Genomic DNA, 25,939 nt, shown 5'->3' with positions numbered 1-25,939 from the left:
AATTGGAAATATACTATATATGTATGACACATTTATTTATTCATGAAACATGCATTTGTCACCTGAATCAAAAAACTAATTTCTCTCCATAGAGAAGCAGGTGGGATGAACAAACAAGTGCAGACTGGTGTCGCTGCGGAGTGCATTGACAGTCAGTGAGGGAGGATGGGATTTAACTTGGACTCCATCTGAAACAACACCTCCCACCCTAATGCACCTTCAGCCACAAACTCACTCATCCTTTGATGCTTTATTGTACCGACAGTATTTTGTGTTTTCCCCTTAACATTCCCTGTCAGTTTTGAGTATTTCTGCACTTCCTATGTTTGGATTCATCCATATTTTTTGCTCTATTTCTAATTCATGTCTGCAGTTCCCTGTATATATGCATCCTAGGGGTTTTGTTATTATGCTAATGATGAACAGGACACAATGCAAATATTCCTTGTCACTTGCTGTTCTGTACATGTGATTTGCATTGGCAGTTTGAATACATTTAAAAAAAAAAAAAGTGCTGCACACCTATGCACTTTGCCCCAGATATAAACATGCATTTGGACATTAAGTGTATTTCATTGAATTTAGTAAAAAAAATCTTATCATTTTTACACATTGGGTGTTTTGCTTCCATATTTTACATTTGCCACATCTGCCTGATTTCATATTTCTTAAGCATGTGTGATTCTTGTTCTTCGTTCTATCGATTGCTCCATTGCAAGGAAAGCAATCATTGCTGTACATTTCCTGTTCAAATGTATTGCTATATTGGCTAAATCTGTCAGAGGGATCATCAAACCCTCATCTTGAAACCTCATCTTGAATCGGCTGAACTGATGAGATAAAGCAAAAACCTCAATATTTGCTCCAGGTAAGTCAGTCAGAGAGGGTACAAAGAAATGAATTATGCTTAAAGCCCTTCCTCACTCCTTCTAGATCACAACCTCGACAGAACTCTTCATCCTCCTCCTGACTGGATCAATGCAGTACTGAACCCACTGCAGATGCTTCAGCCGATCCAGTCTCCTAATGCCACCTCTACAACTGTGTAGTGAAGTAAGCAGTAGAAATGCATAAGGTTAATATTCTGAATAAGAAATATCTCCTGTACAGGGCTGCATCTAACAATTATTTTCATTAGTTAATTATTTTCTTGAATAATCGTTTGGTCTGTGACATAAGAGGATGCTCTTGAACTCTGGGATGACTCCTTTAACGATATGGCCAAATTCTTCCTGAACTTTATATAATTCGCCTCTATAGAAAATAATCCTCATTAATTAGCTCTACTGCCATTTGGTCCTCTCACTTACAGGGTGCAGTACATATAAATTACATATCAAATATGTAATTAAAGCAAGAATAACAGGATATAAAAGCCAAAAATTTATTCAGTCTTTTAACAGATAGCGAGACAGCTCATTTATTTCGAAAAATCAGTTTGTGAACCATAAACATCTCTTTATGTGCACACATTGCATTTATTCAGTAGGAGGGGAATTTGAAGTAGAACAAGACGATGAGTGTGTTCTTGTGGATTAAAGTGGAAGAAGAGATCAATAAAATACCTGTAATGATGCCGTTGTGGTGATTACCGTTTAGAAATTCACATTAAAAATGAGACTTGTTTCCCTTTTTAAAATTGGCAGCCTTAGAAAAAGACGGTTATCTACAAATGGCTTGCAAATACACGTGCGGTGGTGTCGTCGTAACAGCCCCCAGACAAATTGCAAACTCATGGATTATGTGAGACTAGCAGATCAATACGGAAAGAGGGAGAGACCGGTCGTTTAAAAGTTAGCACACCAAAAAGGACAAAGACCCACTGAAACACCCAAAGAACACTCCTAAGACAGCTTCAAGCATTCCCTCTGACGCTTGTATCACTTCAAGTATTCCCGCCGTGGACTCCAAACCTTCAAAGTCATTACCACCTCTTAGGTTAACAACATAAGCTATAAGTGCACTCAAAATTCATCTATACATAGAAAAATAATGATAACAATACGTAGCAGTAATAGTTAAAACAATCACTTTACATTTCATTTTATACACAACCGTGATGTTTAATCACTTTATACCGTGGCATCACATTCCCTGACCCCCCCCCTGAGTGTAATGTTCAAGTTTAACCTTTTGTAGCTACGGAAACGCAAACAGGAACAGCAACCTTGGTTTGGTTATTTAAATAACATTAGCGATCATTGACAACGGCAATGATTAGAATCAGAGAGATTATGCCTTCCCACAGACTGCTGTGCTTGTGTATGACAGATCCATTATGTACAAGCTGCTGATCGATCATGTGCCTCTTCTCTTCAGCCTGTTCGCTGGTGTGAGACACTCAGACTTCATCCTGGAAAATAAACATGAGTGTTAAGAGTGTTAAGACACAGACAAGGTACTCAAAAATAGATAAATAAATAAAATCAATGCTTATATTGAGCACATATGATCACAATCCACTATAATGTATTGACAGTTCCTTCTGACAGTACCACAAAAGATGATAGATTTCACACCCACCTCAGTCTCGCTGCTTGAGCAGACCCTCCAGCTGGCAAACTCTCCTCAGGAACCAGCGACAATGCAGCTCCGGCATTTGTACAACTTGGGGTCATGGGTGCGGATGTGGTTCCGTACATTCCTCAGTCGAAAGAACGTCTTACTGCAGAGCTACACAGCGCAGAGTGGGTGAGACGAAGGGTTAACAGCGCAGAAATAAACATTTGACGCCATAGCAGTGGAAGAAGTGGTATTCTTGAGTAAAAGCAGCAATATCACAATTTAAAAACACTCCACTCAAATGTAGTTTGCGCCACCTTAACAGGGCTCCACTTCTTGACTCGCACATCTAAATTATAACACTGCAGCCACCGATTCTGTTGCCTTTATTTAGGCTGATTTATTCTCACTTTTAACAAACTAAACAAAAAACATTTTCTTTCTCTAACATGAGGTCAAAGACTGTACTGATGCCCCGTTCTACACACATTTCCTGCATATTTGCTGAAGAAGACTAGACTTAGTCCCACCGCGTCCTTCTATCACAGCCGATCATCATCAGATTAACTATAAGCAATCCCCAAATAATTGCTCAAAATATCAAATTGACATCAATTCAAAAGTCAAAAGAAAATAATTACATTATTTCAATGAATTGGCAACTGAGACAAAAAATGGCTTTAACAAGTTTAGAATATGTGGTAAAAGTACCAATTATGCAGAATGGCCCCTTAACAGAGGAGTTTACAATAATATATATTTTGATTGTTATTAGTGATAATAACAATCACTAATTTAATACTTTTCCACATAACTGCATAGTTTAATCTATAACATTGAATCATATTTTTCGTTAGTCCAGAAAGTAACTAGTATCCATTGTGTGTGTGTGTGTGTTGATCTGGGTGACGAGCTTCTGTATAATAGGAGTAAACCTGTCTTGTATCTCACAACAATAATTGTTTTCCCTCACAGTCGACTGGTGTTATTGTTTGGTGGAAATATAAAACTTTTTGAGCTCCAGGCTATGATTATTTTTTCCACCCTTGTCTTGGCTCTAGAGTTTTGTGGCTCAACGTTAAGGTTTAGGAAAGTCGATCCTTACCGGACATGGCCAGTGCTTGCCCTCGATGTGCCTGAGGCGATGCATGATTAGAGCATCACAGTCCCTGTAGGAGGCTGGGCACTGCGGGCAGGTGTGGGCCGACTTCGGGACCTTGGGGGCCTGACTACGAGGTCCCCGTAGCTGCTTCAACCTTGCTCGACGAACAGAGTCCAACATGACGCAGCTCCTTCCTCTCGCAAGGAGTTTACCTTGCTGCTGGAGATACCAGGAAAAGATATTAGGAAAGATTATGGATGTGTTTATTCTGCAAAATGTGTTATTTATATATCATCATATACATGCAAAATCAAGATGCCCCTAAAGAAATCGCAGTCATCTTCATCTACCTTTGGCATGGTCCGTGTGGCCTTTGACTTGCTAGATTTGGCCAGATGATGACTATTGTTCCGGGAGTTTGTCCTGGTTCTCTGAACCCTGCTTTGGCTCACACTCCTCTCCTCTCTCTCCTTCTTCACCACAGGCAGGGTGGGTGGTCCTCTGGCTCTCAGTGCCCTGTGGTGGGGCTCTTCTGCTCCAAATTTCTTCCCAACTTGTGACACAGAGCGCGTTAAGCAGATATCCACGCTCTCCTCCTCTTTCTTTAGTACTGCCATGGGCGCCCCTGCTGGCCGACAGAAGCTGAACAGAAAGCCTGAGTCCAGTAATTTGATGGGGGGCTTGCTCTGGCGCTTGCCCAGGTCTGGTGAGGGAGGATCGGGGAAAGGTCCAACTGGCACGAGTTCTGCTGGCTCCTCTTTAATGACTTTATACAGAGGGTGGTTGTAGATGGACGGTGGTGGAGCATGCTCTGATAACTGGAGCCCGCCAGGTTCATTATCCGTTACTTTGGGTCCGGTGTCCATGACCCCCCTCAGCCCCTGGCTCCCATCCTTCCTGCCCTCCTCTCTGGGCTTACACTTCATCTTCTCCACATCTCTTGTGGAGCCCCGCCTGAGCTTGGCCTTTGTCGCTGGTCGGCCACTGTTGTAACGCAGCGTTCTCACCGTCTCTACCGTGATCTTATTTCTGGCCTGTGTCCTCTGTGGAGGGGTGGATCTATAAGGTGTGTGGCCACGGTGCTTGTTTGATGGAAGACCTGAGATAGAGTATTCAGCTGGTTCTGTTTTTATCCTGACCGTGTTTCTCACTAGAGTTTTGCTGGTGTTGCGTCGCAGCGGCTGCTGGACAGGAAGGTGGGCGCTGTCTCCGTTCCTCACTGACCGTCTGAGTTCTCTTCCCCCGAAGCCAGGCCTGGACGCAGGCTGGAACATGTCTGGTAGGACCCCTTTACTGCGCATGCTCCTGTCGCTTGGAGGGACATGTTTTGGGGTGGTCTTTTGCCTCTTAGGTGTTATCTGCTCTTTGCTGACTGGAACCACAGGCTTGCTCTTCACTGACTTGTTGAGGAGGCGAGTGTTGAGGGGGTCACAGAGCGGAAGTGACAGTGTATATGGTAGTGCCGGGGAGACGGAGCGGGGTTTCCGCCTCTTTGTCAGTGAATAGTTGTTGGCCTTCAGCTTCCTGAGTCGTTTCTTCTGTCTCCAGCCAATCAGATCTTCTGGTCTGGGGAGGAGGGCGGTCCTCTGTAGCCCAAGAACATTCATCAGCTTGTACTTCTCCTGTGCTCGTGCATAATCCTCTTCATCCTCTACAACCTCCACCTCTTCCTGCTTTACTCTTACGGGGCTACAAACTGTGTTCGGCCTCGATCTGGAGGCGCAGGAAAGCTGTGTGATGGAGTGAGACTTTCTGTTTCGTCGCGGCCTTTCTGACATGGGCAGCAATCTCTGAACCTCCTGTGCAGCTCCAGGAGTAGAGCGCAGTAGACGGGTGTTTGATGGAGACATGGGTGAGTAGTTCTGTGACTGTGAGGTGGCTATGGCACTTCGAAGTGCAGCGGCCTTCTTGGAGGAAGGAGATTTGAAGTCCATGAGCTTCATCCTGTGTGACGGACTCAGAGGGAGGCCATTATGACCTCGGGATTTTGGCGTTCTGCGCAAATTGCGCCTTGGACTTCCTTCTAAAGACTCATCTGATGCATCCAGCATTAAATTGAAGCTGTTGTTCATGTCGTCCTCCAATCTCAAAACCCCTTTTCTTTTGCTCTCCCTCTGTTGCCTATGACGCTCGTGGCATGCACCAGCACAGGCTGAGGTGAAGTCCTTGCCAGGATGGAGGTGCAGTTCTTGTTCTTTCATGAGAGCAGAGCAGGCTTCCACTGCAGGCCACATGCCGAGGTGGCGGGCCATGGTGATGACTTCAGGTAGGTCCTCCTGACGAACACACAGGGTGGAGGAGTAAGAGAAATCCAGCAGAGGCAGAAGGCTGTCCTCACAGAAACCTGAGGGGAGGAAAAAAAAAAGATCATTTAATTAGGTATGCTGAACCCTAGTCGATCAGTGAGATGAAAGCGACTCAGTGTAAACACAAGATCAGAGAGACAGAAAGAAGAGTGGGAGTAAAGCATGAATAACAGTGGAGACTAAGACATATCAACGGCTTTCAATAGGGCCACTTCTGCTCCTATTTGATGACACACATCAAAAGATATACTGTATTGGCCCGAATATAAGACGATTCTCCCTTTTCCAAAAACTGATTTTGGTAAAAAAGGCTTTTTGAAGATAAAACACACTTTCACACTCGTCCAGATGGGAAAGTTTTCCCTGAGATACTATTAATCCAAGGAGAAGAGAGTCGTTAAAGTGAAATACTTCCATTAAAGCAGAACGTAAATCGCACATGTGTAGCATCTACCTATCAATCACATACTCACAGGCTCTCCTGTCAGGCTATTGAAAGTGTGGAGTTTATTGTCTCCAGCAGATAACGCTACCGTTTTTCAGACTTCAACTGTGACAGCAGCGACTCTTGGCTGTTTGACAGATTGGTCCACAATCTGTTACTGCAGTAAAGACGTCAGGACATGCTTTGGACACGCTTTCACTCAATTTATTTCCTCCATGGAAAAAAAAAAAAGAACGTTACACGAGCCTTCAGAAACTCCTGCAAGTTAAACTGAGCTAACGAAACACTTCTCGGACTGATAACTCTAACAGACACACTATAAAAGTTTTTTGAAGCTTATATGAGGCTTCAGCGGTCTGAATTAGTCATATCGTGTGGATATTACAATCTTTTTAACATCAAATTCCCTCTTTGTGTTTCCTCGGACAGTGTTGAGCTGTGCTGGAAGTATAGTAACAAAAAGAGGGACTTTGGCACTAAAAAGACTAACATGGAAAGTGACAACTTGATTTGACTCATTTGGACGACTGAAGCTTCATATTAGCTTCAGATAAACTTTTAAATACATTTTTGCAGAAAAGGAGACTGTGAATTCTGTCCCCCATCATTTACATTGTAAGTACATTATGAAGGGATCTTCTAACAGTCAGTATGAACAGGAGGAATGATTATGGCAAGAAAAACCTATTTCAATCTTCATATGGGCACCTGACTGTTGTTTTAAGACAGACTTGAAAAATGTGAATCTGTCCTTTAAGGCTACAAACAACCCATAATGCAACATTCTGTAGGAGCCAGTGTTACAGTGTTAACTTTCTCCATTCAGAAAGAATATCTGATCTTGTCAACACTTAACAGTCTCGTCCTCAAATATAGGACAACCCCCACTTTTTCAAATGTAATTCTCAGAATACAACATCTTCTATAGCCCTTTTCACACATGCGCTACAACCCTGAAGTTATCCGGATATTACCTAGAGGAGCCGTATGTGTGAACGCAAATGTCCGAATCAGTTGGACCGGACATTAAAACAGACTTTACCCTGCCAGCTCCCTTGCACAAAGTCCATCTAATGTCCAATTGAGCCCATGTGTGAATAAAGCAGCTGACTGTCTGGAGAATTCACACCGAGCGGGTGGGCGTGTTGATGACATTTCTATCATGTGACTGGTGCTGGATAAACGCAGCAGGCAAGCTAAGCTGCATTTGTTTTGACTGGGCCTGGACAATCCACTGTGAAGCTAGCGCTACTGGGACAGAGGGTTTCCTGTGATTTCTCGTAATATAAAAAGCTGTTTTATTTCTGGTGAAAAGCTTAAAAATGCCGAATTACAACCGCAGCTCACTTTTTGTGTCATGTCCTGATTCCTGCATACTCTACCCAGGCGCCATCCCTTGCCTAAACCAAACGGAGTATTTCCAGCAGGTGAGGACACGTCTGACACGGACAATCTCCTGTTGTGTGCTACATGTGTGAAAGGGCAACTCCGGAAAATGTGTGGACCTGATTCTCTGATTCTCTCTCATTATCCAGAGTTCACATGAGAAAACGGCTTTATTTTTCAGGCCAATATTGTAAGTACATGAGTTCAGCATCTGGATCCTCCAACAGATTTCTAGACCAACAAGCTGGTCTCGTTTAAAAAGGCCTTTCAAATGTGGCCTCCTTCTTGTGCCTTGAATGACATAAGTGAATTATTTACATTTCTCAGTATCCTCCACTGTTTGAAAGATAATGAGAAATGATGTTATCAACTCATGTCACTCGATATTTATAATTATAATTATTTATTATTAACTAGGCACACCATTATCCAGCATGCTTACCATTAAACTTCTCTCACTTTAATAGACATCTGAGGGCAACTCTCTGCTGTTCAGCTTGGAAATACTGACACACACAAACCCAAATACACAGTTCTGCAGTCTGTGAGACTGTCCAGCTAGTGTGTTTACGAGCTTTCTAAGTGTCTGGACTTACCAGTGAGGTCTATGTCCGCTTTCATATTCGAGTCCATCTCTGTAAAAATTTCCTGGAAGTGATCGCTGACGGCTGCTAGGACGGCTCTGTGGGCCGAGTAGGATTGCCCGTTAGTCCGCAGGGTGATGTCACAGAACATCCCTGCCTCCCGCTGACTCCTCAGCTTGCTTAGCATGTCGGCGCTGTGCGACGCCATCGTCTTTGTGACGCATCCTCTGCCACACGGCTCCTGAGAGGTGAAGAATGTGTGAGATGCAGAAAAATAACAAAAACTGAGAGGAGCTGAAAGTTTTTAGAGGAGGGAGAACAACTTCAGAGCGGTGTTACTTTTCAGACCCGCCTCTGTTACTCTGCCGCATCCTTACCTTTGTCTTCTTGCTGCGCTGGCTCAGACACTCTGGACAGCTCAGGACAAAGTCTCTGATCTGGAAGTACATCCCTGTGAAGAAAACAATTATTACAACATCACTAAGTAGACAGAAGAAAAGCCAGGTGCCAACTTCTGAGGTAAATGAGGAAGGATAATCATCTTATACTGCAGAAACACTTGTAGTATAAAAGAACAACTTTTCTGTGTCAGCCCTGATGAAAGTCACAAGCTGAAATGAATTACCTCACAAAAAAGAAAAGGCAGGGCCATAATTAACAGCTGTCAATCATCCCTGAGTAAGTGTCTTGATCTTTGATTGATTCAATCATTAGTGTGTGGCTGTTTTAAATATTGCTACACTTACTCACAATAATAAATGAACACACTGCATTGTTAGATACAGATAAGATAACCAGAGGTTGTTTTCAAAGAAATTTAAACCTCCCTGGCTTTGTAGCAGCCTACAGAGGACTAGAGCCACATGCTGTCCTATGAAGTCAGATGCAAGTCAAGCAGTGATGTTCATACCTTCCCACCAGTAGTTTTCAGCCACGCATTTGTAGGTCTCCTCCAGGGAGAGGTGGCGCTGGCCCGCCCGCCGCCGGTGAAAGGTGGAGATGGCCTCATGCCGCCGGTCCTCATCCAAAACCTCCCGGTAGTTGATGAAGCCCTTTTCCAGCTTCTTACGGTACAGCATCCCGTCAATCACCTCAAAGTTGGGCGACCACCGTGCAGGTGGTCCACGGCCTCTCGAGTTCCCGGCTGACTCCATCTCCCTGACTCTGTCTCTGTCTCCATCCAGCCAATGTTTGGAGGGATAAAACCTCTCTACCTGCGCGTAATGCGCGTTGGTGTGGGTGCAGTCGCCGGCCATTTTAACCGCTTTATAATTTGATCAACAAAAAAAAAAGTGTAACTATGACCAGTCTGGGGAAGGACCCCGGGTCTTCCTGTCTGAAGAATTCAAACACTCCCCGCTTTGCTCGGCTGAGTCACCTCTTGTGGGACACGGCGGGGGAGCCACCAGTCAAACTTCACCCACCGTCCTGATACAAAGTCCACGTGGATGCGGTGACAGGACACAACAGACCACCGACCTAACAATAAGTCCCAACAAACAGTCTGTGACACCCTGCTAATGAGCTGATGTGTCCCATTGGGCGGCTATGGAGCCAATTAGTTGAAATTAACCATAAAGTGTGTCTTTATGGCTTGTAAAAGATCGTTTTTTTTTAACTGGAGCTAAAAAAAAAAGAAAGAAAGACAGTCACCATCAGATGGGAGTGAGCAGCATTTTCACTGGAGGGTCCTGCTGTCAATGAGGGCATCACTTCTGACTATCCAAACAGTTGTGGCAAACATCCTCATCCTACATGAAATATTAATATGACTGCACTTTCTGTTGGGGAAACGTCTCTGGTGGCACGTAGGCACAATTTTTGCGGTTTTAACAGCTATACAACATCAATAGAAATACTTGACCGTCCATCCAAGTGCAGATAATAAATGCAGCCAAGGGGGGAGAATCGCGCCAAGAGCGCCGAGCCAAGTGATGCAAAGTCCCCCAGTTTCACAGCCTCCACGTAAACAAGCTTCACCGCCTGCGTCTTGCCTTCAGCCGGTTTCCCATCTGTCTCAGGGGTCGGGAGTGGCCTCCGGGGCTGGATGACGGCGGGCAGCTTCACCTCTGGCGTTAACTTGAGATTTCTTTTCGCCAACTCGAGTCGGAAGCAACATGATGACGCAGCTATCAGCTCAGCATCGCCACTTTGAACGACCTAAAAAAAAAAGCGAGGTTGTCTCTAAATGTTGCAAAAATCACCGCCGGGTCTCCTCAAAAGCGAGCCAACAAGGTCCGGTTAGACACCCGACATAGTTCACACCGCTCTCGTTGCTGCGGAGCCAGTCTGGTGGTCAAATAGTCCACATTTTTAAACTCGTAACCTTCTGTTTGTTGCTAATCAGCAGCCTAACCGAGCCGACTCCTCCCCGCCTTCACACAAAGGCCATTAGCAGAAGCTTTAAAGAGCCTCGGCCATACGGAAATCTGATTGGCTGAGGGAACTGTCACTCAAGTTAGTTTGCTTCCCCTCGCATCAAGGTGGGTTGCTCGCACACGATGCCAGTATACTAATATTTGCTCCACTGGCAGCTCAGTCAAGTTAAACATGATACACTCATTTTTACTCAGAATAGACACATTTAAGTGAAGTTTGGCCAGCTGTTTACTTCTGAAAATGACCTGGCGTTATTTAGCTAGAAAACAACAACAACAAATTGACAAATTATTTCAGATTTTTAAATGATAGCTGTCACTGTCATCTCAATGTCAGGTACAAATACTGTAATATAATGTTTTACAAGTGCTTTGGCTCAATATTCTACAAGAGTTTCAATTTGCAAAAACTCTTAACACTGAGTTGAGGCTATGCCTCAAAATCTGGCATAGCACACAAAATGAAAACATCTCTCAGTAGCTGATGTCCACATCAAAACATTGTTCATTACTGGACTTTAATCAATGTTGTTTTAAAATAATATGGTCATTATCAAATATCACTGTCAATCAGTAACTAATTCTCATCAAAACTGAGCAGTGGCATTTTCTTCCTCAAGAAAAAATATGCAATTTATGCAGAAATCAGGATCTGATAAAGAATAACTTTTGAAAACCTTTCTTTTATTTACTGAATATATTGTATAACTGTATATATGCATAATGAGTTTAGACTTTACACTGCAGTTAATCCTTCATTGATGACTGTGATGGTACTTCACTGCATAAGTTTATCGTTTCCTGGTCTGCATCGACCTCAACGTTTATTTATATATATATATTTATATATCAAGCCTGATAGTTCAGTTGAATTATCAAGAACACATGAAGCTACGGTTAGACATTTATCCACAATTTACACTATATTATAACATTTTGACAGTAATCAGAAAGAAATAAACTACATTTCTATTTCTTTTTGTTCTTTATTAGCAGTTGGGTCATGTTAAAATAAAGATAAATTCTTGCAAACATACATTATGTTGCATTGATTCAGTAATCTGTACATTTAGCAATAAGCACTGGAACGTGTGCCAACATGAGCTGTGTGTATTTTGAGGTCTCAGCTCGTGATTTAGTGTTTTGCATTTTGTATGTAAGGAACAGTATTTTATGTTTAAAGGTAAGTATTTAGCAAGTCACTTTGGCTTTTTGTACTGAGCCAAAGCAGTCATTAAATACTGTAATATCAGAGCTGCAGCTACCGAGGACACTGAGGTGATGTATTTTTTCTGGGAATTTAGAGGTTGTAGCAACCTCGGGGTAAGTTTACATTCCACAAGAAAAAAACATATAAATGCTGGGTGTTTAACTGCATGATGCAGTAAATTAACATGAAGACTCCAAGTTTATATTTGACTACTTTTGGGTCAAAGTGTTCCTTATTTTTCCACCAGTAAACTCCTGCCAGCACTGAAGAGGCAGTGCTTGGGCCTTCATGTAATACATTAAAATACATATAGAATTAATCACTAAAAAGTTAACTAGATAATTAATTATGAAAAATCCACATACTAAGGAAAAATTAAAAATCTTTTTGGCTTCCAGTCAAAATTTTGTGTGTTCAGTATTCTTTTAATTCCGGCCACGTCAAGAGAAACATTACTCTACATAGAAATTTCAACATTAGCCTTATCCTCACTATAATCAGAACTAAATCAGTTTAGTTTGAGTACAAAGGCAGCATATAAATGATAATTTCCTTGACAACATTTTACATAACTGTCAGCTGCTTGTAATTATAAGAGTATGAATCATCCCACAGTTACAGTTACTCAACACAAACTACTTACAAATGTACTATATATGAAACATCCTTTATTACACAATGAGAAAATTACACTTACATGTTTGACTACTTTGAGTCTTTCAGTCAAACTGCTGGTCCAAAGTCCTCAGCAAATTAAGACTCGAGTTATATATTCAAAGCTCACACAAAGCACTAAACCTTGAAGTGCTTTTTTTTTTTTCCTTCTTCTTCTTCAGGTTTGGAGTACAGTTAGAATTTCACAAATCACATGTTTTTGATGAAAAGTGAGACAGTACTTTCCTCTTTACAGCACTTCAGCTTTGAAATGTCTCAAAAATGAAATATAATGCAATTACCTCATTACCTGTTAACTTTATCATGCAAAAAACACACACGACTAAGAGAATTAAAAAACATTAACTACAATCCTGTTTGTTTTATAACCCAGTACACTATATGAGGTACAATCACGTTGTATATCATCCCAAACACACAGCCATTGCATTGTGGTATTACATCCATAGGAAGCCTCAATATTTTGGCCTCTTTAACTGTCACTCTGTTGTATGTACTCTAGTCTGACATCATAGCACCACACTGTTCCCAATAGACACTAAGCCTGGGTGACGCGGTCTTTCGCCGGGAGGTCGCTGGTCTTGGGGCGTTTGGACTCTGGAGGCTGGCAGACTGGATCAGACGGAGGAGAGGGACGTTCTGGAGAAATGCAAATGAAGAGATCAGTGACAGAAGGGTTACACACGAGACAGCCTGTGATCTGTGACGACTGTCTTCTGCTGTCATGTAAGAAGCTGTGTGGAATATGTCGGATGCTTTCTTTGACACAATTCAGTCTACATTTAGGTTGCAGATCAACGAGCACGGTTAAATACACTCACTAGTTATCATACTAGTAACTATAAAGCTATATTTGAAGAAAAAACTGAAGGTTGTATTTCAAATGTCTTGATGTCAAATTCATATTGAAATTTAAAGATTAATTCTAGTTTATTACAACTTGAGTATCATTGTCAGACTTTTGACCATTCTTCCCATCACTAACAATCGCATTCAAGTTTATCTGAAGTTAATATCTTTTGATGTTAATGTTTTTAGAGCCAAAGTTCCTCTTTTTGTCGCTATACTTCTACCGCAGCTCAACAGGGAAACACTGTCCGAAGAAACACAAAGAGGGAATTTGATGCTAAAAAGACTGTAAATGTAGCAGATATCCACTTGATATGACTAACTCAGACAGCTGAAGCCTCATATAAGATTCACATCAACTTTTAAATACATTTAAGACAGACTTACTATCCTTTAATATCTGAAATCTGGGAACATGACTACCTCACTAAAAAATGTCAAGAAACACAGGCTAGGTCAGATGATGATACAGGCTTTAAACAAACTCTCAGGTTAGCTTATTCTGAAGACATGAAAGCAAAAGCTAAAACGTTTTTACCCAAACTGTCTGTTGTTAACATCCATCACAGTTTACAGACCAACTTCCTGGTTCAGCTGTGCTTGTGGTCAGAGTTCTTCTGTGCGATGAGGAATTATCACCAAATGTTTGTTGCGTTTTCAGTTTCACCTCTAAATAAAGTGTTTTAGATAATCAGGCAATGCTACTGGCTTGTTTACAACCCGTTTGATCACCTGACTGCTTGTGTTTTCTTGCACCTTTGGACTTCACTGTGGCAATATCGCTGTTATTGAAACATAAATATTCATCAATTTAAGAGTTTTTAGCCTCCAGTGGATTGGCACTCTTCAACATAAGTGCTTTTCTGTTTAACTATAGACACTTTATAAATACATAACATCAAGGCACAAGAAGTTCTGTGAATGTACACTGATGTCTGATGATGAGGATGGATCATAATCTATCATAACGTCTTTCAACCGTCAGATTTTTGTTGAGATCTTTGCGATAAATGACAACATAACAAAGAACAACCGTAGCCGTGTGGGCCAAATCTTGTCCCCCCCACTAACCATGTTTGGCCTTCTCGGTGGAGGAGGGAGTGCCGAAGAGCGAGCAGGCAGGACGGGATGCAACAGGAGTCAAAGACACTCGCCTGGAAACAAAGTGGTAAATCTAGTCAGGACTAGTCAAAGGCAGACGTACCAAGTTACAGATAGAAAGCAAACACAAAAGCACATGCAGACTTGTTATTGTCTGCGAGCAGTCTGTCAGAGTGATTATTATTTTATAGTCAGCAGGGGGTCCAACGACTCCCTCATACCAGACAGAGCTTTGTTCTCACTGCAAGAGCTGAGCGCATGTAAACCAATGAAAACACTGTGAGCCCCCTTACAGCTAATTTCAACTCTCCTGATGTTTAGAATATTGAAAAGTGTATTTAAAAAGGGTTATTTTACACATTTTAAAGTCCACAGTGACTTCCTACTCGTCTCTCTAAACTGCATCTATTGAGATAATCAGCTTAGCTACTTTAATCGTTAGGAGGAGGAAGGAGGTGGAAGCGGTTTGCTCTGTGTGGTAACTTCATCAGTCTGCTGTCAAAACACACATTTAAATAGTTCAAGTAGTTCCATAAATGTGTAGTCTTAAAGGATAATATTCACCTGTATTCTTTACACCACCAACATTACATTTAAATAGAGGTTTTTAATACAGTTACTGAATTATAAAGTTTATCTTGCTATAGACATGTAATTAACTCACGGTTGCTGACCATATCACCCTGGTGCTGCCTTCACTACACTGACTTCCTTACAAATTTAAGATAAAAGTTAAATTGCTCCCATCATAAATCAAAGTCTCCTACTCAAAGTTCAAGACTTTTGTGTTCTGGCTCCTACATTATGTCTCCCTCTGTGGGTCATGTTTTAAATCTCATCTCAAAATCAAGTTATTCCCAAAAGGAATTTTATCGATGTTTCCATGTCCTGACTTGTTTATATTCTTTCTTTTTTTGGTTTTCTTTGATTTAAGTATTTGTTCAAATGCTTTTTATTGTGTTTTTTTGTAGCACTTTGTAACCCTGCTTTGGAAAAAAAGTTTAACTTGCTTATGTTTTACTTATTTATTGATAATTAAGTCAATAAGTATGTTGTTACAAACACAGTGAACAGTTGAATTAAATCACATAATAATCACACATGTAGCTTGACTGATTTTAGCAGTGTGGACAGATGTGAGTGACTGAAACAGACAAAACATCAACGTATAATATTTAGAGCTGAAATGAGTAGTTGATCAACTGATTAGTTGCCAACTATTCTGACAAATCGATTAATGGTTTGGAGTCAAGAAAAAAAAGAAAGTCAAAATTCTCTAGTTCCAGCTTCTCAAATGTGAATATTTTCTGGTTTCTATGATAGGAAACTGAATATTTTTGAGTAGTGGACTATTGGTTGGGACAAAAGAAGCCATCTTGGGCTTCGGGAAACACTGATTGATATTTTTCACCATTTTAGACATCTTATAGACCAAATAACTAATCTATTCATCAAGAAAATAAACAACAGATTAATGGATAATGATAATAATTGGTAGTTGCAGCCCTTATATTATTTTTCATTGATATAATCAATGAAAAACATCCACCACGAGTAGACTACTGATAAGCACTGGTGCTTTAACAATTGACTGATCGATGGAACTATTTTGATAATCAATATTTAAGTCAGTTATCAAGCTAGAATGCTAAGTATTCCCTTGTTGCAGCTCCTCCTCCTGCAGCTTCTCTCTGTTTTATTCTCTTTATTCACTCTATGATCAAGCAGTTTGAAGACGTCCTCCCACTTACATACCAAAACATCCCTGTGCTTATGAAGGCTCACACTCTCAGTGGTGTAATCATAAATTGTTTTCCTCTCTCACACACTCTACTCTCACTTGTATTTACCTTGGAGTGGGCCCCTTTGGAGTTGTCGTACCCTTAGGAGTTGTGGGCCCAGGAGTATTAGCACTGTTGAGGACTTTAGGGGTGGAGGGAGTGAGGGGAGCGATGCGTGGCTGGGTTTTGGAGGAGTTGGTGGGGGTGAGGTGGGTGTTATGGGGCTGGGGAGTAGAGGGTGCGCTTGTGCTCCCAGATGTGGGTGTCTGAGGAGCTGAAGGAGCTGAGGCTTTCGGAGTAGTGGGCTTCCCCCAGCCCTCCAGGGTGTTGAGGGTGATCCTGCGCGGCTGAGGTTTAGACTTGGCGCTGGGGGTGCTCTTCTTCTCCTCTGGGGGGGTGATAGAGGAGAGGGGCGCGGAGGGGGTATCTTTGCCCGGGTTGGTTTGGGTTGTGGGAGTTGGGGCTGAGCTTGATGGCTGGGACACAGGAGAGGAGGTCCTGGCTGCTGACGTCTTCTTGCCCTTTTTCTCAACACCGCTGTTTGGGACAAACACCTCCAACGTGGGAGGCTCTTTCAGCGGAGTGCCCAGCTCCCCAGGAGAGAAGGACAGGAAGGAGCAGTAGCCGTCGGTGGAGGACACAGCCAGGAAGGAACCATCACGAGACCTAAACAGGATATAATAAATAAATAAAATATGAATGAGACTGTTTTGTTTTTTTTAATTCATACCTAATAATAATTAAGTTTTAACAATAATAACAAACTTGTTGTTGGAAAATACTGACAGAAAATGTCCAAATACTCTGATTGCAGCTTCTCAAATGTGAATGTTTTCTGTGTTTCTTTAGTTTTCTATAACCGTGAACAGAATATCTCTGGTTTGTGGACTGTTGTGGACATAACAAGACATTTTAAGACGTCCCAAGGACGTGGGCTTTGGGAAAAAGAGATCAACATTTTTCACCATTTTCTGACATTTTATGGACCAAGAGACTAATTGAGAAAATATTCGACAGATTAATCAGTAATGAAAATAATGGTTAGTTGCAGCCCTACTTTGATCATTGTGAAGGTCAACTGCTCCGGCAACCGCAGCAATGTTTACATCAACTGAGAATTATGTCCTTTTGTCTGTATATTATTGTATTTAATCTGTTTTTATTCATTATTGTCTTTTTGTAAATACATATTCTTGTCTTAATGCTCGTTTTCACAGGAGGAGGCATTTCACACTCATTTCTCAGTTGTATGTCTCAAGCATGACTGATAGAATAGATACACTTCTGTTTTGTTTTTTTTGGGAATTTTTTTTAAAATGTACTTTTATGACTTCCATCACAGAGTTTTACTTACCATCTCTCTTTCATAATGCCTTGACATATACTGTAAGATAATACATGTCATAGGTTGTGTCTGGCTAACAAACATGCATACATTCATGTACATTCACACTTCCAAGTGTTGTCACATTCCCTCATTGTACTATCACACTTTCTCACATACACCCCCTCATCCCCACCCCCCTACCCTCTACACACACACACACACACACACACACACACACACACACACACACACACACACACACACACACACACACAGTTGTTGCTTTGTTTTGTCTTGTTGTTATCAGCCATTGTCTTTTCTATGGCCAAATATTTAATCAATTCTCTCCTGTAAAGTAGGGCCATCTGTTTCCTCCATTTTTTTTAGAAATTAGCTACTTATAAATATGGGAGAAAAACAATCTGCCATCCCATAGGATATCTTTTTTTTTCAGCACTGTGAAAATACACAGCTCGGGTGAGAATTTAATTTTTGAGTCAAATTTCATTTCTAGTATAATATATTCTTGAAATCTTCATTCCAATTATCATACAATCTTTGCAGTGAATAATGTTTAGAGGGTTCCTCCAACAGTATATTATCTATATATTCTACATCATAATTCTTTCTTCTTCCTTCTTTAAATAGAGCTTCCTGGTACCAATTCGTGGTGGGAAGTTTTCAGTTTTTTTGATTTGTCAGTGTGAGTTCATTCTGTTCTTTGAATAAATGAACCTTATTATGTATAATTATATCCTAAAAAAGTTTAATTCCTTGTGCTCCAAATATCCAATTGAGTTCCACATTTTTTTTTATTGATGCATTATTCCAAATTTGTGTATTTTTAATCGATACTAAGTTGCAGTGAATCCTAATAATAATTATTTAGAATGTTCTTATATGATTTTAATGGGCTATTTATGCTAAAATACTAATATTGTGTTTTGTAAGGAGGAATATAAGTTGTAAGGCTTTAATTGTTGGCTTTCTATATTTACCCAAAGTTCTTCAGCTGTTTTATTGATTTTGGATCTTTATAAAACGTCTCTGAGCCATAATAACACAGTTCAATATTCATAAGTTTAACAGACCTCCTTCTGTTTTATGAGTTCTTAGATGATGAGCTTTATTTGACCAGATAAAAGAAGTGAGTAAAGTCTTAAATTGTGTTGGCGGGGGGATTATTAAGGGTATAGTTTGGAAAAATAAAAATAAATTTAGGTAATCATATCTTTTTATTTATCCCTCCAATTTCCAGTTAAGTTTATGGGCAAGTCTGACCATTTATCAATGCTATTGATACCTTCTATTTCATGTTTTGATCACTCTTGCGTAACCACAGTGATTGTGTGTTGGGCTCTGAGCACTGCCATGTTCATTTACCATGTGAGATCACTGAGTGTGTGGTAGTGGATGTTGGACACCAGGCCAAAAGGAAGGGTCTGCTGCGTGTCGTACAAGAAGATAGAGTCCTCAGATGCCACTGCGAACACCATACGGTACGGCAACTGGAATACACTGGGAAGAGCCTGGATAGAACCATCTGTGAACAGGAATGGAGGGAAAATGAAGAAAACATAAGAAGAGCTTCATTATCGTTCTTGTCTGTTAACTAATGGGGTGTGTGTCCTTGCCTTCCAACTTCTTGGTCCTCAGTTCGAAGTAGACGGGGCAACAGCGCACAGCGAGTGTAGCTTTAGTTGGACAAGGCAAATGGGCGATAGGCCTAAAAGACAAAGGGAGAGATTTGTACGTCGATAACCAGCATTAATAGGTCAACACTGACGATTTACTAAAATGCACCAACATGTGACAAAAACTTACCTCTTGAGGCCCTTCCTAGAAAAGATGTAGGTGGTGTTCATGATGTTTTCTCCAACCTCCACACATCCAGCTGAGGTTTTAAAAAAAAAAGTTGAACAGGAGCAGGAGCTCGGTTTACTTAAATCATTTTTACTGGCATATCACAAATCTGAAATTTCCCAGTTAATGGTCACATTTTGGGAAAACTGTGTTTGTACCTGGAGCAAGCAGAAAAGACCCATCTGGTGTGAACGAAAGGCGTCGAAAGAACGACCTCATACTGTCATCGTGGAACATTCTGTACTGCTTGACCTGCAAAGTTACAGAGTTCAATTTCATTTAATAATTTTTAAGACCAGATGTAACTGTGAAGGAACTGTAAAGCAAAACCTATGCTGACCTCTCCCTCTGCAGGTGTCCCGGAGCTCATTTTACTTATACAGCAGGCCTTCTTCTTGGTGTGAGTGCTGTACACGCGCATCACCCTGAGAGGGAAAACAAAGACATTGAGCTGCTAAATCCCACTGTACCCGCCTTTAAAGACCGGCACTAGCCATTTAACAGCAGATATTCATTTCAAGAGGGTTAGACCCGTAGACGTGACACGCATGGTTTGAAACAGGATGTCTGAATTTCTGTTTCGTCACACCTGTCACAGCTGAGAGTGGCAACATACTGCCCCAGAGGATCCCAGGTCACCCCCTGCACGTAGCTTTTATGGTCATTCAAGATAGACAGTTTCTGTCCTAAAAAAAAAAGAAAAGAAAAAAAGTAGCAATTAACATTTAATACAGAGCTAAAATGAGATCTACCCTCACATATTTTATTATATTCTGTTTTTGAATTACTAAAATACCTGACAAACAGATGAAACAAAAATTCAACACATAAAGATTCTGTGTTTATGACAGATTAAGCAAACCTTTGTTAATGTCCCACATAATAGCAGTGTTGTCTACAGAACCAGACACCATGAAGTTTCCATCCCGGGTCCAGCTGATGTCATAAACGTCCTCTATGTGTCCCCTAAAAATAAGCCAAACGATAGGAAATCAACCGCAGTGTCTTACAATATGCAAATATTGCATCACTGTCCCAAAGACTGGGCGCAATGTTGAAAACAATGAAAATAAAAACATTCTCATAACTATGGTTGTACATGAAGTCTGTGCCTCAGCATTCTAGTTCTGGTTAGCAGAAAACAAAATGTTAAAATAATAAAAAAATCCATAATATTTAAAGCAAGAATACAAACTGCAGGGGGCTCTAAAAGTGCATCAGACAGCAAACTGCAGATTTACAAAACCAGCAGATCTCCCTGATCTGAGTAAATAGATATTATTGATCCCAAAGTACTCAGGTTCACCTCAAATTCTGGATTTGCTGACTGTCTCATTTGCCTGTCTTTGCACTCCTCTCTCTCTCTCTCTCCCCTTTTTCCTGTCTACCTCTACACTGTCAGCTATCCAATAAAGAAGAAAATTGCAAAAAGGTTGTCAAAGTTTCTGGCTTGGTGGGAACAGAGTTATGAGAACGAGCCAGTTGCTGGTCTTGTGTACCTTAGTGTCTTGACCACAGACCAGCTCTCCTTGTTGAGCTGAGCATCTTCATCTTCCTGGAACACGGGGGTCTGCTCGGGCTCCTTACTGTCATTGAGCTTCCACAGCAGAATGGCTGCATCTGTACCAAACAACACAACATCACTAGAGGTTACTGTATTTTAAACAAAAATCACCTGAGTCTTTTGAATAGCACTCCCTCAAATTTTATATAGCACCAACCTTACCTCGCATCTTTAGATTAGCAAGCATTAATATTAATGTGCATGTTATGTGCAACATACCATCTCCTCCTGAGGCGAGCAGCTCTCCATTGGGGCTAAAGCGCACGACATTGACAGCCTTGGTATGTCGAGCCAGATTAGACAGAAACTCCACCACTGCCTTCCCATCTGGACCCATGTCTACTCGCCACAGCTGCATCAACATCAGGGAAAAAGCTCATTAAACACACTTTGTAAAACAGCTGTTTAAGTCAAAAAAAGCTAATTAAAAACACAGATTATTTTAGCACTCACACTGGTTATTTAACACATGCAGGTGTGTTTTGCAAACGAGACACTTTTCAATCATAAGACTGCATTGAAAAATATAGCAGTTTGAGGGTTACTTATTTTGTGGTACACTGATTTATAAAGTTTGCAAAATATTTGCACATTTTCCAAGTTGCTGCTCTATTTCATGATTCCAACCAAGATGGCCAGAAATGACTTCTGTGTTTGCTGAATTTGCGGAATGTGAACAAATTTATTAAAATTCCATTTTTGTATAAACTGCCATTACTTTTAAACTATTTTCATACAAAAAAAAAATGACAATATGAAATAATGTATGTGTTAATATTTCTTTTAGATTGTACAAAAAGAACAAGTACATGGCATTTACAGCTACCTGGAAGCAAAGCTGCAACTAGAGAAACTGGTTTAAAATCTTTTTGTAATGCAGCAAACAGTTTTTTCTTTGAGGATTCTGAAAATACTTTCAGAACAGCATTAAGTGTTGTTTAAAGATCCCCTCCAGACATGTTTTAAGATGTATATAAAATACTCTACTTTAAATAATCATTTGTGTCTGATATGGTTTTTCCACAAAAATAGTTCAATTATCTTGTTAAAATCCTTAAAATGACATCTATTTCTTCTCCCTCATTAAAAATTCCAGAATCTATAAATATACAAATATGTTTCATTTCAGAAGTTTAACTGCTGGACACAAGATGTCTCCTACTTCACTGTAAAGTCCATTCTCAGTGTTTGTGCACCGGAGGTTTCAAGTTTCCATATCACACTTGTGTAAGTTGAATGTTGTACCACGACTGGATTCAAAACTATTTGTGAGGTCACAAATCATGCTCGTAGGCCCGCCCCTTAAAATCTGATTTTCAATGAGCACGGAGAGACTTCCCATTTTCAGCAGATGAGGGTGAAAACAGCCCTCTAGTGTCAAACTCTGCACAGTGAAGCTCAAACATAAAAGCTGTTGCAGCTGTAAAACAGTATAAATTGTTCTGAGCGTTACACAACCCCTGCAAAATGACTTGTTTCACTATCAGAATTTGATCCATTCGGTTGTATAACGTTTGGAAAAACTAGAAGAGTTGCACAATTGATGGTCAAACGGCCAGCGCCAGGAATGTTGCAACCGACAAGAGATTTAAAAACTTTGTATATTGTGAAATACAGAGAGATTTATCTAGCAATAACAAGTTAAATCAGCATTGTGTGAACTTGTTTGGCAGGGCTTGAATGTAACGGACGTTCATTTATATGTAAAAGGTCTGCATTGCAGGTTTAAACTGTAGGAACAAGAAGAAAAACACAATTTCGAGTGAAGGAAGACTTTAATTATTTTCTAGGTTTCTCAAGCATCTCTGGATAATTATTTTTTAGAGAAACAAATGCTTACCTGTGTGTGTATAATGTTAATACATGAGAGGCACAAACTGGAGCCACACCTGCAGCTACATTTGGTTAAATTAACTTACTGAATGTGTAACATGTACTAAATTATAATCAGTTCCCACTTACTCAAAACTAATGTAATCTTAAACAGCTTAAAAGAACTGAACATTGTAACTTTAAAAAAAGGCCGGAATTTCTTGCAGTTGTTATTACATCCTATAAATCGTGGTTATTAAAGTGAATCTTGGAGAGACAAGTCAATGCTCCTACATGACTGTACTCATTCCTCCATGTCCACTCACCCTGACTGTGGTATCTACTCCAGCTGTGGCCAGACGGTGAATTCGTCCATCACAGCTGTGCTGGAAGTCCAGACTGTAGACGGGCTCCTTGTTGTGCCACGCAATCTCACACGTTACCACCTTCATTTCTGTACCCGACACCGACCTCAGGAGAAAAAAAAAACAAAAAAACAAATTTAAGTTTGTTTCGTAACGTTACAGATTTTAAATTAATTGATACTAGCTAAGTAGCTATCACAGATGTTATATCTGAACATGCTGACAAATATGGCCGCTATATTACGAATTACCTACGACAATATATTTATAAAACATCTACTAAAACAGTCACTGGATGTGATTACTGCAGCAAGCTAACACCGTTAGCAATAACTTGAGCGGGGCTTGTTGAGTCGATTTGTAGCTAACGTTAATGGATACAACGATAAATCCAGGTATGACTGCATAACAGTGACTTTAATCGAACCTGTAAGTTATGTGTGTTACAAATACATACGAGTTATATCAGTTGCATTATTTTAAACGACGCTATTTCCAAGTAAGCTGCCGTTTTACCTTCTCTGTTGTCCAGCTGAAGACTTCAGGAATTTCCCGCGTACGATTCGTTCAAAACTTCCGGTTGAGAAGCCTAAAGCGATTGGACGAAAAATGCGGAAGACGGTAGGCGCGATTATGCTGCATTCACGTGCTCCTCGGATGGTCCCATTTCCCGAGTTGGAAAGTCTCCGATTTCGGTGTGTTCATGAGCTTTTAATTCGTAATGTGGCAACAACACGGACGCTACAAAGATGTGTGGCATTTTGTCCCAGACTTGTTGCTGCGTCAGTACATTCCCTGAAACCACTAAAATGTCAGGGTTAATGCTAATAAATAACCTTTCTAACTAATCTAGGTCACTGTACGTGGACAACTAGTAGTTACAACCTGATACCATATTACGAATTAAATGTGAGCAAAAAAAAAAAAAAAAAAAAAAATGCAAAATGTGAATTGGTAAAATGTTTCTTAGCATTAACTAAACTTTTACTTTTGACCACCACTTTTCTGCTGCAGGAGCGGATTTAGTGATCTGGGGGCCCCACGCAAACGCCGTCTTGCTTTATTTTCACCCTTTCCATAACTGGGAAGAGAGGAATTATTAGCACAATGTACTTAAATTATAATACTGGCTAGTTTAATGAATAATAATGCATCATTATATTTTGTGAGTAAAATCTGAATCTGCAACGTAACCAATAACATCTGTCAGGCAAATATAGTAGTACAATGTTTTCCTAGTAGAAGTATACAGTAAGGTTACTGCCTGGGGCACCCAACTAAAAGGGCCCCAACAAGTATAGCTTTAATATGATGCTTAGACATGAAAAATATTGAAATATGTTACTATACTAAGTCGTTGTACACCAAAATAACTTACAAAAGGCCCCCAAATGACATAAAAATATAACGGGAAAGTTAGCCCCTGTTATATTGTTACAGGTATACAAATACTGGCAATTATAAATTCCCATAATGACACTACTCAGCATATGCAGGGTACATTAATATGGTTCAGATTTATTTAACTGTATGAATGGAGAACCCCCCCCCCCCCCCCAAGTATAAAACGTATTTTGTTGTATTCTTTTCTGTCCTAAAATCACATCTTGCAGGACAGCAGAAGTCAGGTAAGATATTTACAAAGAGCCACACAGATTATCTATATATAAGAAAATAAGAAAGTGGTTAAATCTTTACAGTTTTCTACCCATTGTTATTGCACCTCTTTGCTGTTTTGCTGAAATGTGTGAATAAGTGCATATTTTTGAGTACCTTATAGTCTATGACTTTCTTTCTGTCTGATCACATGAATATCATATACTCATCATTGGCCAGACCACTCTTATAAATCAGGAGACCTAGTTAAATAATGATTAAATAGTTGAAAACTACCCCAACTATTGCACTTTCGAGGAAATTGAAGAAACACTTCAAAAAAAACCAATGTAAAACTGTCAAAAAGAACACTTTCACATGTAACACAATTAAATTGTAAATTACATAAAATTAATGTATTAACAAATCATTCAGTTATCAGTTAAATGTAATGAAAATGTATTGTTCTGCATGTAGCTCTGCTCAGCATTTCATTATGCATATTTTAAGCTGATTGTGGAACGGAGGTGAGACTATTTAGCTGCTTACATTTTCTCCTCATCACAGTTTCGTACCAGGACTTAAGATAGAAATATCTATCTTAATATCATATCTCAAACTGTGTTTTAGCAGCATGTCTAACTCTGATACTGATGTAAGTAGATATTGCTCAAGCAAGCACAATCAGTTTAACAACTAAGGACCAAATCCACAAAAGGATTGCGCGGCTTTTGCGGCTGCTAAACCTGTGCAAATGTGAAAATTTGTCGTGTAATTCACAAAGCACCCGGAAAGGGGGAAACGCACTGCAAACTGCGCTGCCAAGGACATTGCGTCATGGTGCGCCCGTGTTATTTGCATGTATGTAAATTAAGTAATATTCATACATTCAGCGCAACATTCGCCCCTTTCTATGCAAATAAGTGTAGTTGCAAAAACAGTCTAATTCACAAAGACCAGCACTCAAGTGGTCAAGTGAGTATTGGGTGGTAGGCTTAAAAAAAAGTTATGACAGCTCTGGTGGAGCTCAGGATTCATCCATAAGGGCGGTTTTTTACAAACAATTCCACTGTATAAACCTGGAATCAGCTGA

At 40.3% G+C, this 25,939-nt stretch overlaps 2 protein-coding genes across 4 annotated transcripts; both read right to left on the bottom strand.

Annotated features, from left to right (window-relative positions):
• Positions 1–1,370: 1,370 nt before the first annotated feature.
• si:dkey-229b18.3 lies at positions 1,371–10,709 on the bottom strand. 2 transcript variants are annotated; one of them, XM_042426906.1, is made up of 7 exons: positions 9,236–10,709; positions 8,703–8,776; positions 8,338–8,566; positions 3,955–5,948; positions 3,608–3,823; positions 2,524–2,673; positions 1,371–2,353 (listed from the first exon to the last, which is right to left on the bottom strand). In XM_042426906.1, the coding sequence occupies exons 1-6, from the start codon at positions 9,579–9,581 to the stop codon at positions 2,569–2,571; spliced, it is 2,964 nt and encodes a 987-aa protein (XP_042282840.1). In that variant the 5' UTR covers positions 9,582–10,709; the 3' UTR covers positions 1,371–2,353; positions 2,524–2,568. The 2 variants fall into 2 exon arrangements, with proteins under 2 accessions (XP_042282840.1, XP_042282841.1); XM_042426907.1 differs by having other exon boundaries at positions 3,608–3,820.
• A 1,855-nt stretch (positions 10,710–12,564) lies between these two features.
• chaf1b (chromatin assembly factor 1, subunit B) lies at positions 12,565–23,867 on the bottom strand. Of its 2 annotated transcripts, none has more exons than XM_042427303.1 (14): positions 23,767–23,867; positions 23,212–23,356; positions 21,293–21,425; positions 21,009–21,129; positions 20,372–20,475; positions 20,099–20,195; positions 19,850–19,934; positions 19,668–19,761; positions 19,471–19,540; positions 19,281–19,372; positions 19,030–19,189; positions 16,389–16,985; positions 14,509–14,591; positions 12,565–13,227 (listed from the first exon to the last, which is right to left on the bottom strand). In XM_042427303.1, exons 2-14 carry the CDS (start codon positions 23,335–23,337, stop codon positions 13,127–13,129), a joined length of 1,863 nt encoding a protein of 620 aa, XP_042283237.1. In that variant the 5' UTR covers positions 23,338–23,356; positions 23,767–23,867; the 3' UTR covers positions 12,565–13,126. The 2 variants fall into 2 exon arrangements, with proteins under 2 accessions (XP_042283237.1, XP_042283238.1); XM_042427304.1 differs by lacking the exon at positions 23,767–23,867 and adding an exon at positions 23,708–23,729.
• Between the last annotated feature and the right edge of the window lie 2,072 nt (positions 23,868–25,939).

The sequence above is a fragment of the Thunnus maccoyii genome, chromosome 11 (genome assembly GCF_910596095.1).
Source record: "Thunnus maccoyii chromosome 11, fThuMac1.1, whole genome shotgun sequence".
Taxonomy (NCBI): domain Eukaryota; kingdom Metazoa; phylum Chordata; class Actinopteri; order Scombriformes; family Scombridae; genus Thunnus; species Thunnus maccoyii.
This window is presented reverse-complemented; position numbering and strand designations above follow the sequence as displayed.

What these genes read in the sequence shown, in the direction of transcription:
- chaf1b (XM_042427303.1), bottom strand. Translation starts at nt 23,337, where the DNA reads ATGAAGGTGGTAACGTGTGAGATTGCGTGGCACAACAAGGAGCCCGTC. An exon ending in TATGTGGGACATTAACAAAG is followed by an intron (nt 20,196 to 20,371) that starts GTTTGCTTAATC and finishes TTTTTTTTTTAG; the next exon opens with GACAGAAACTGTCTATCTTG. An exon ending in TCTAGGAAGGGCCTCAAGAG is followed by an intron (nt 19,373 to 19,470) that starts GTAAGTTTTTGT and finishes TTTGTCTTTTAG; the next exon opens with GCCTATCGCCCATTTGCCTT.
- si:dkey-229b18.3 (XM_042426906.1), bottom strand. Translation starts at nt 9,581, where the DNA reads ATGGCCGGCGACTGCACCCACACCAACGCGCATTACGCGCAGGTAGAG. An exon ending in TGAAAACTACTGGTGGGAAG is followed by an intron (nt 8,777 to 9,235) that starts GTATGAACATCA and finishes TTTTCTTCACAG; the next exon opens with GGATGTACTTCCAGATCAGA. An exon ending in AGCGCAGCAAGAAGACAAAG is followed by an intron (nt 8,567 to 8,702) that starts GTAAGGATGCGG and finishes TTCACCTCTCAG; the next exon opens with GAGCCGTGTGGCAGAGGATG.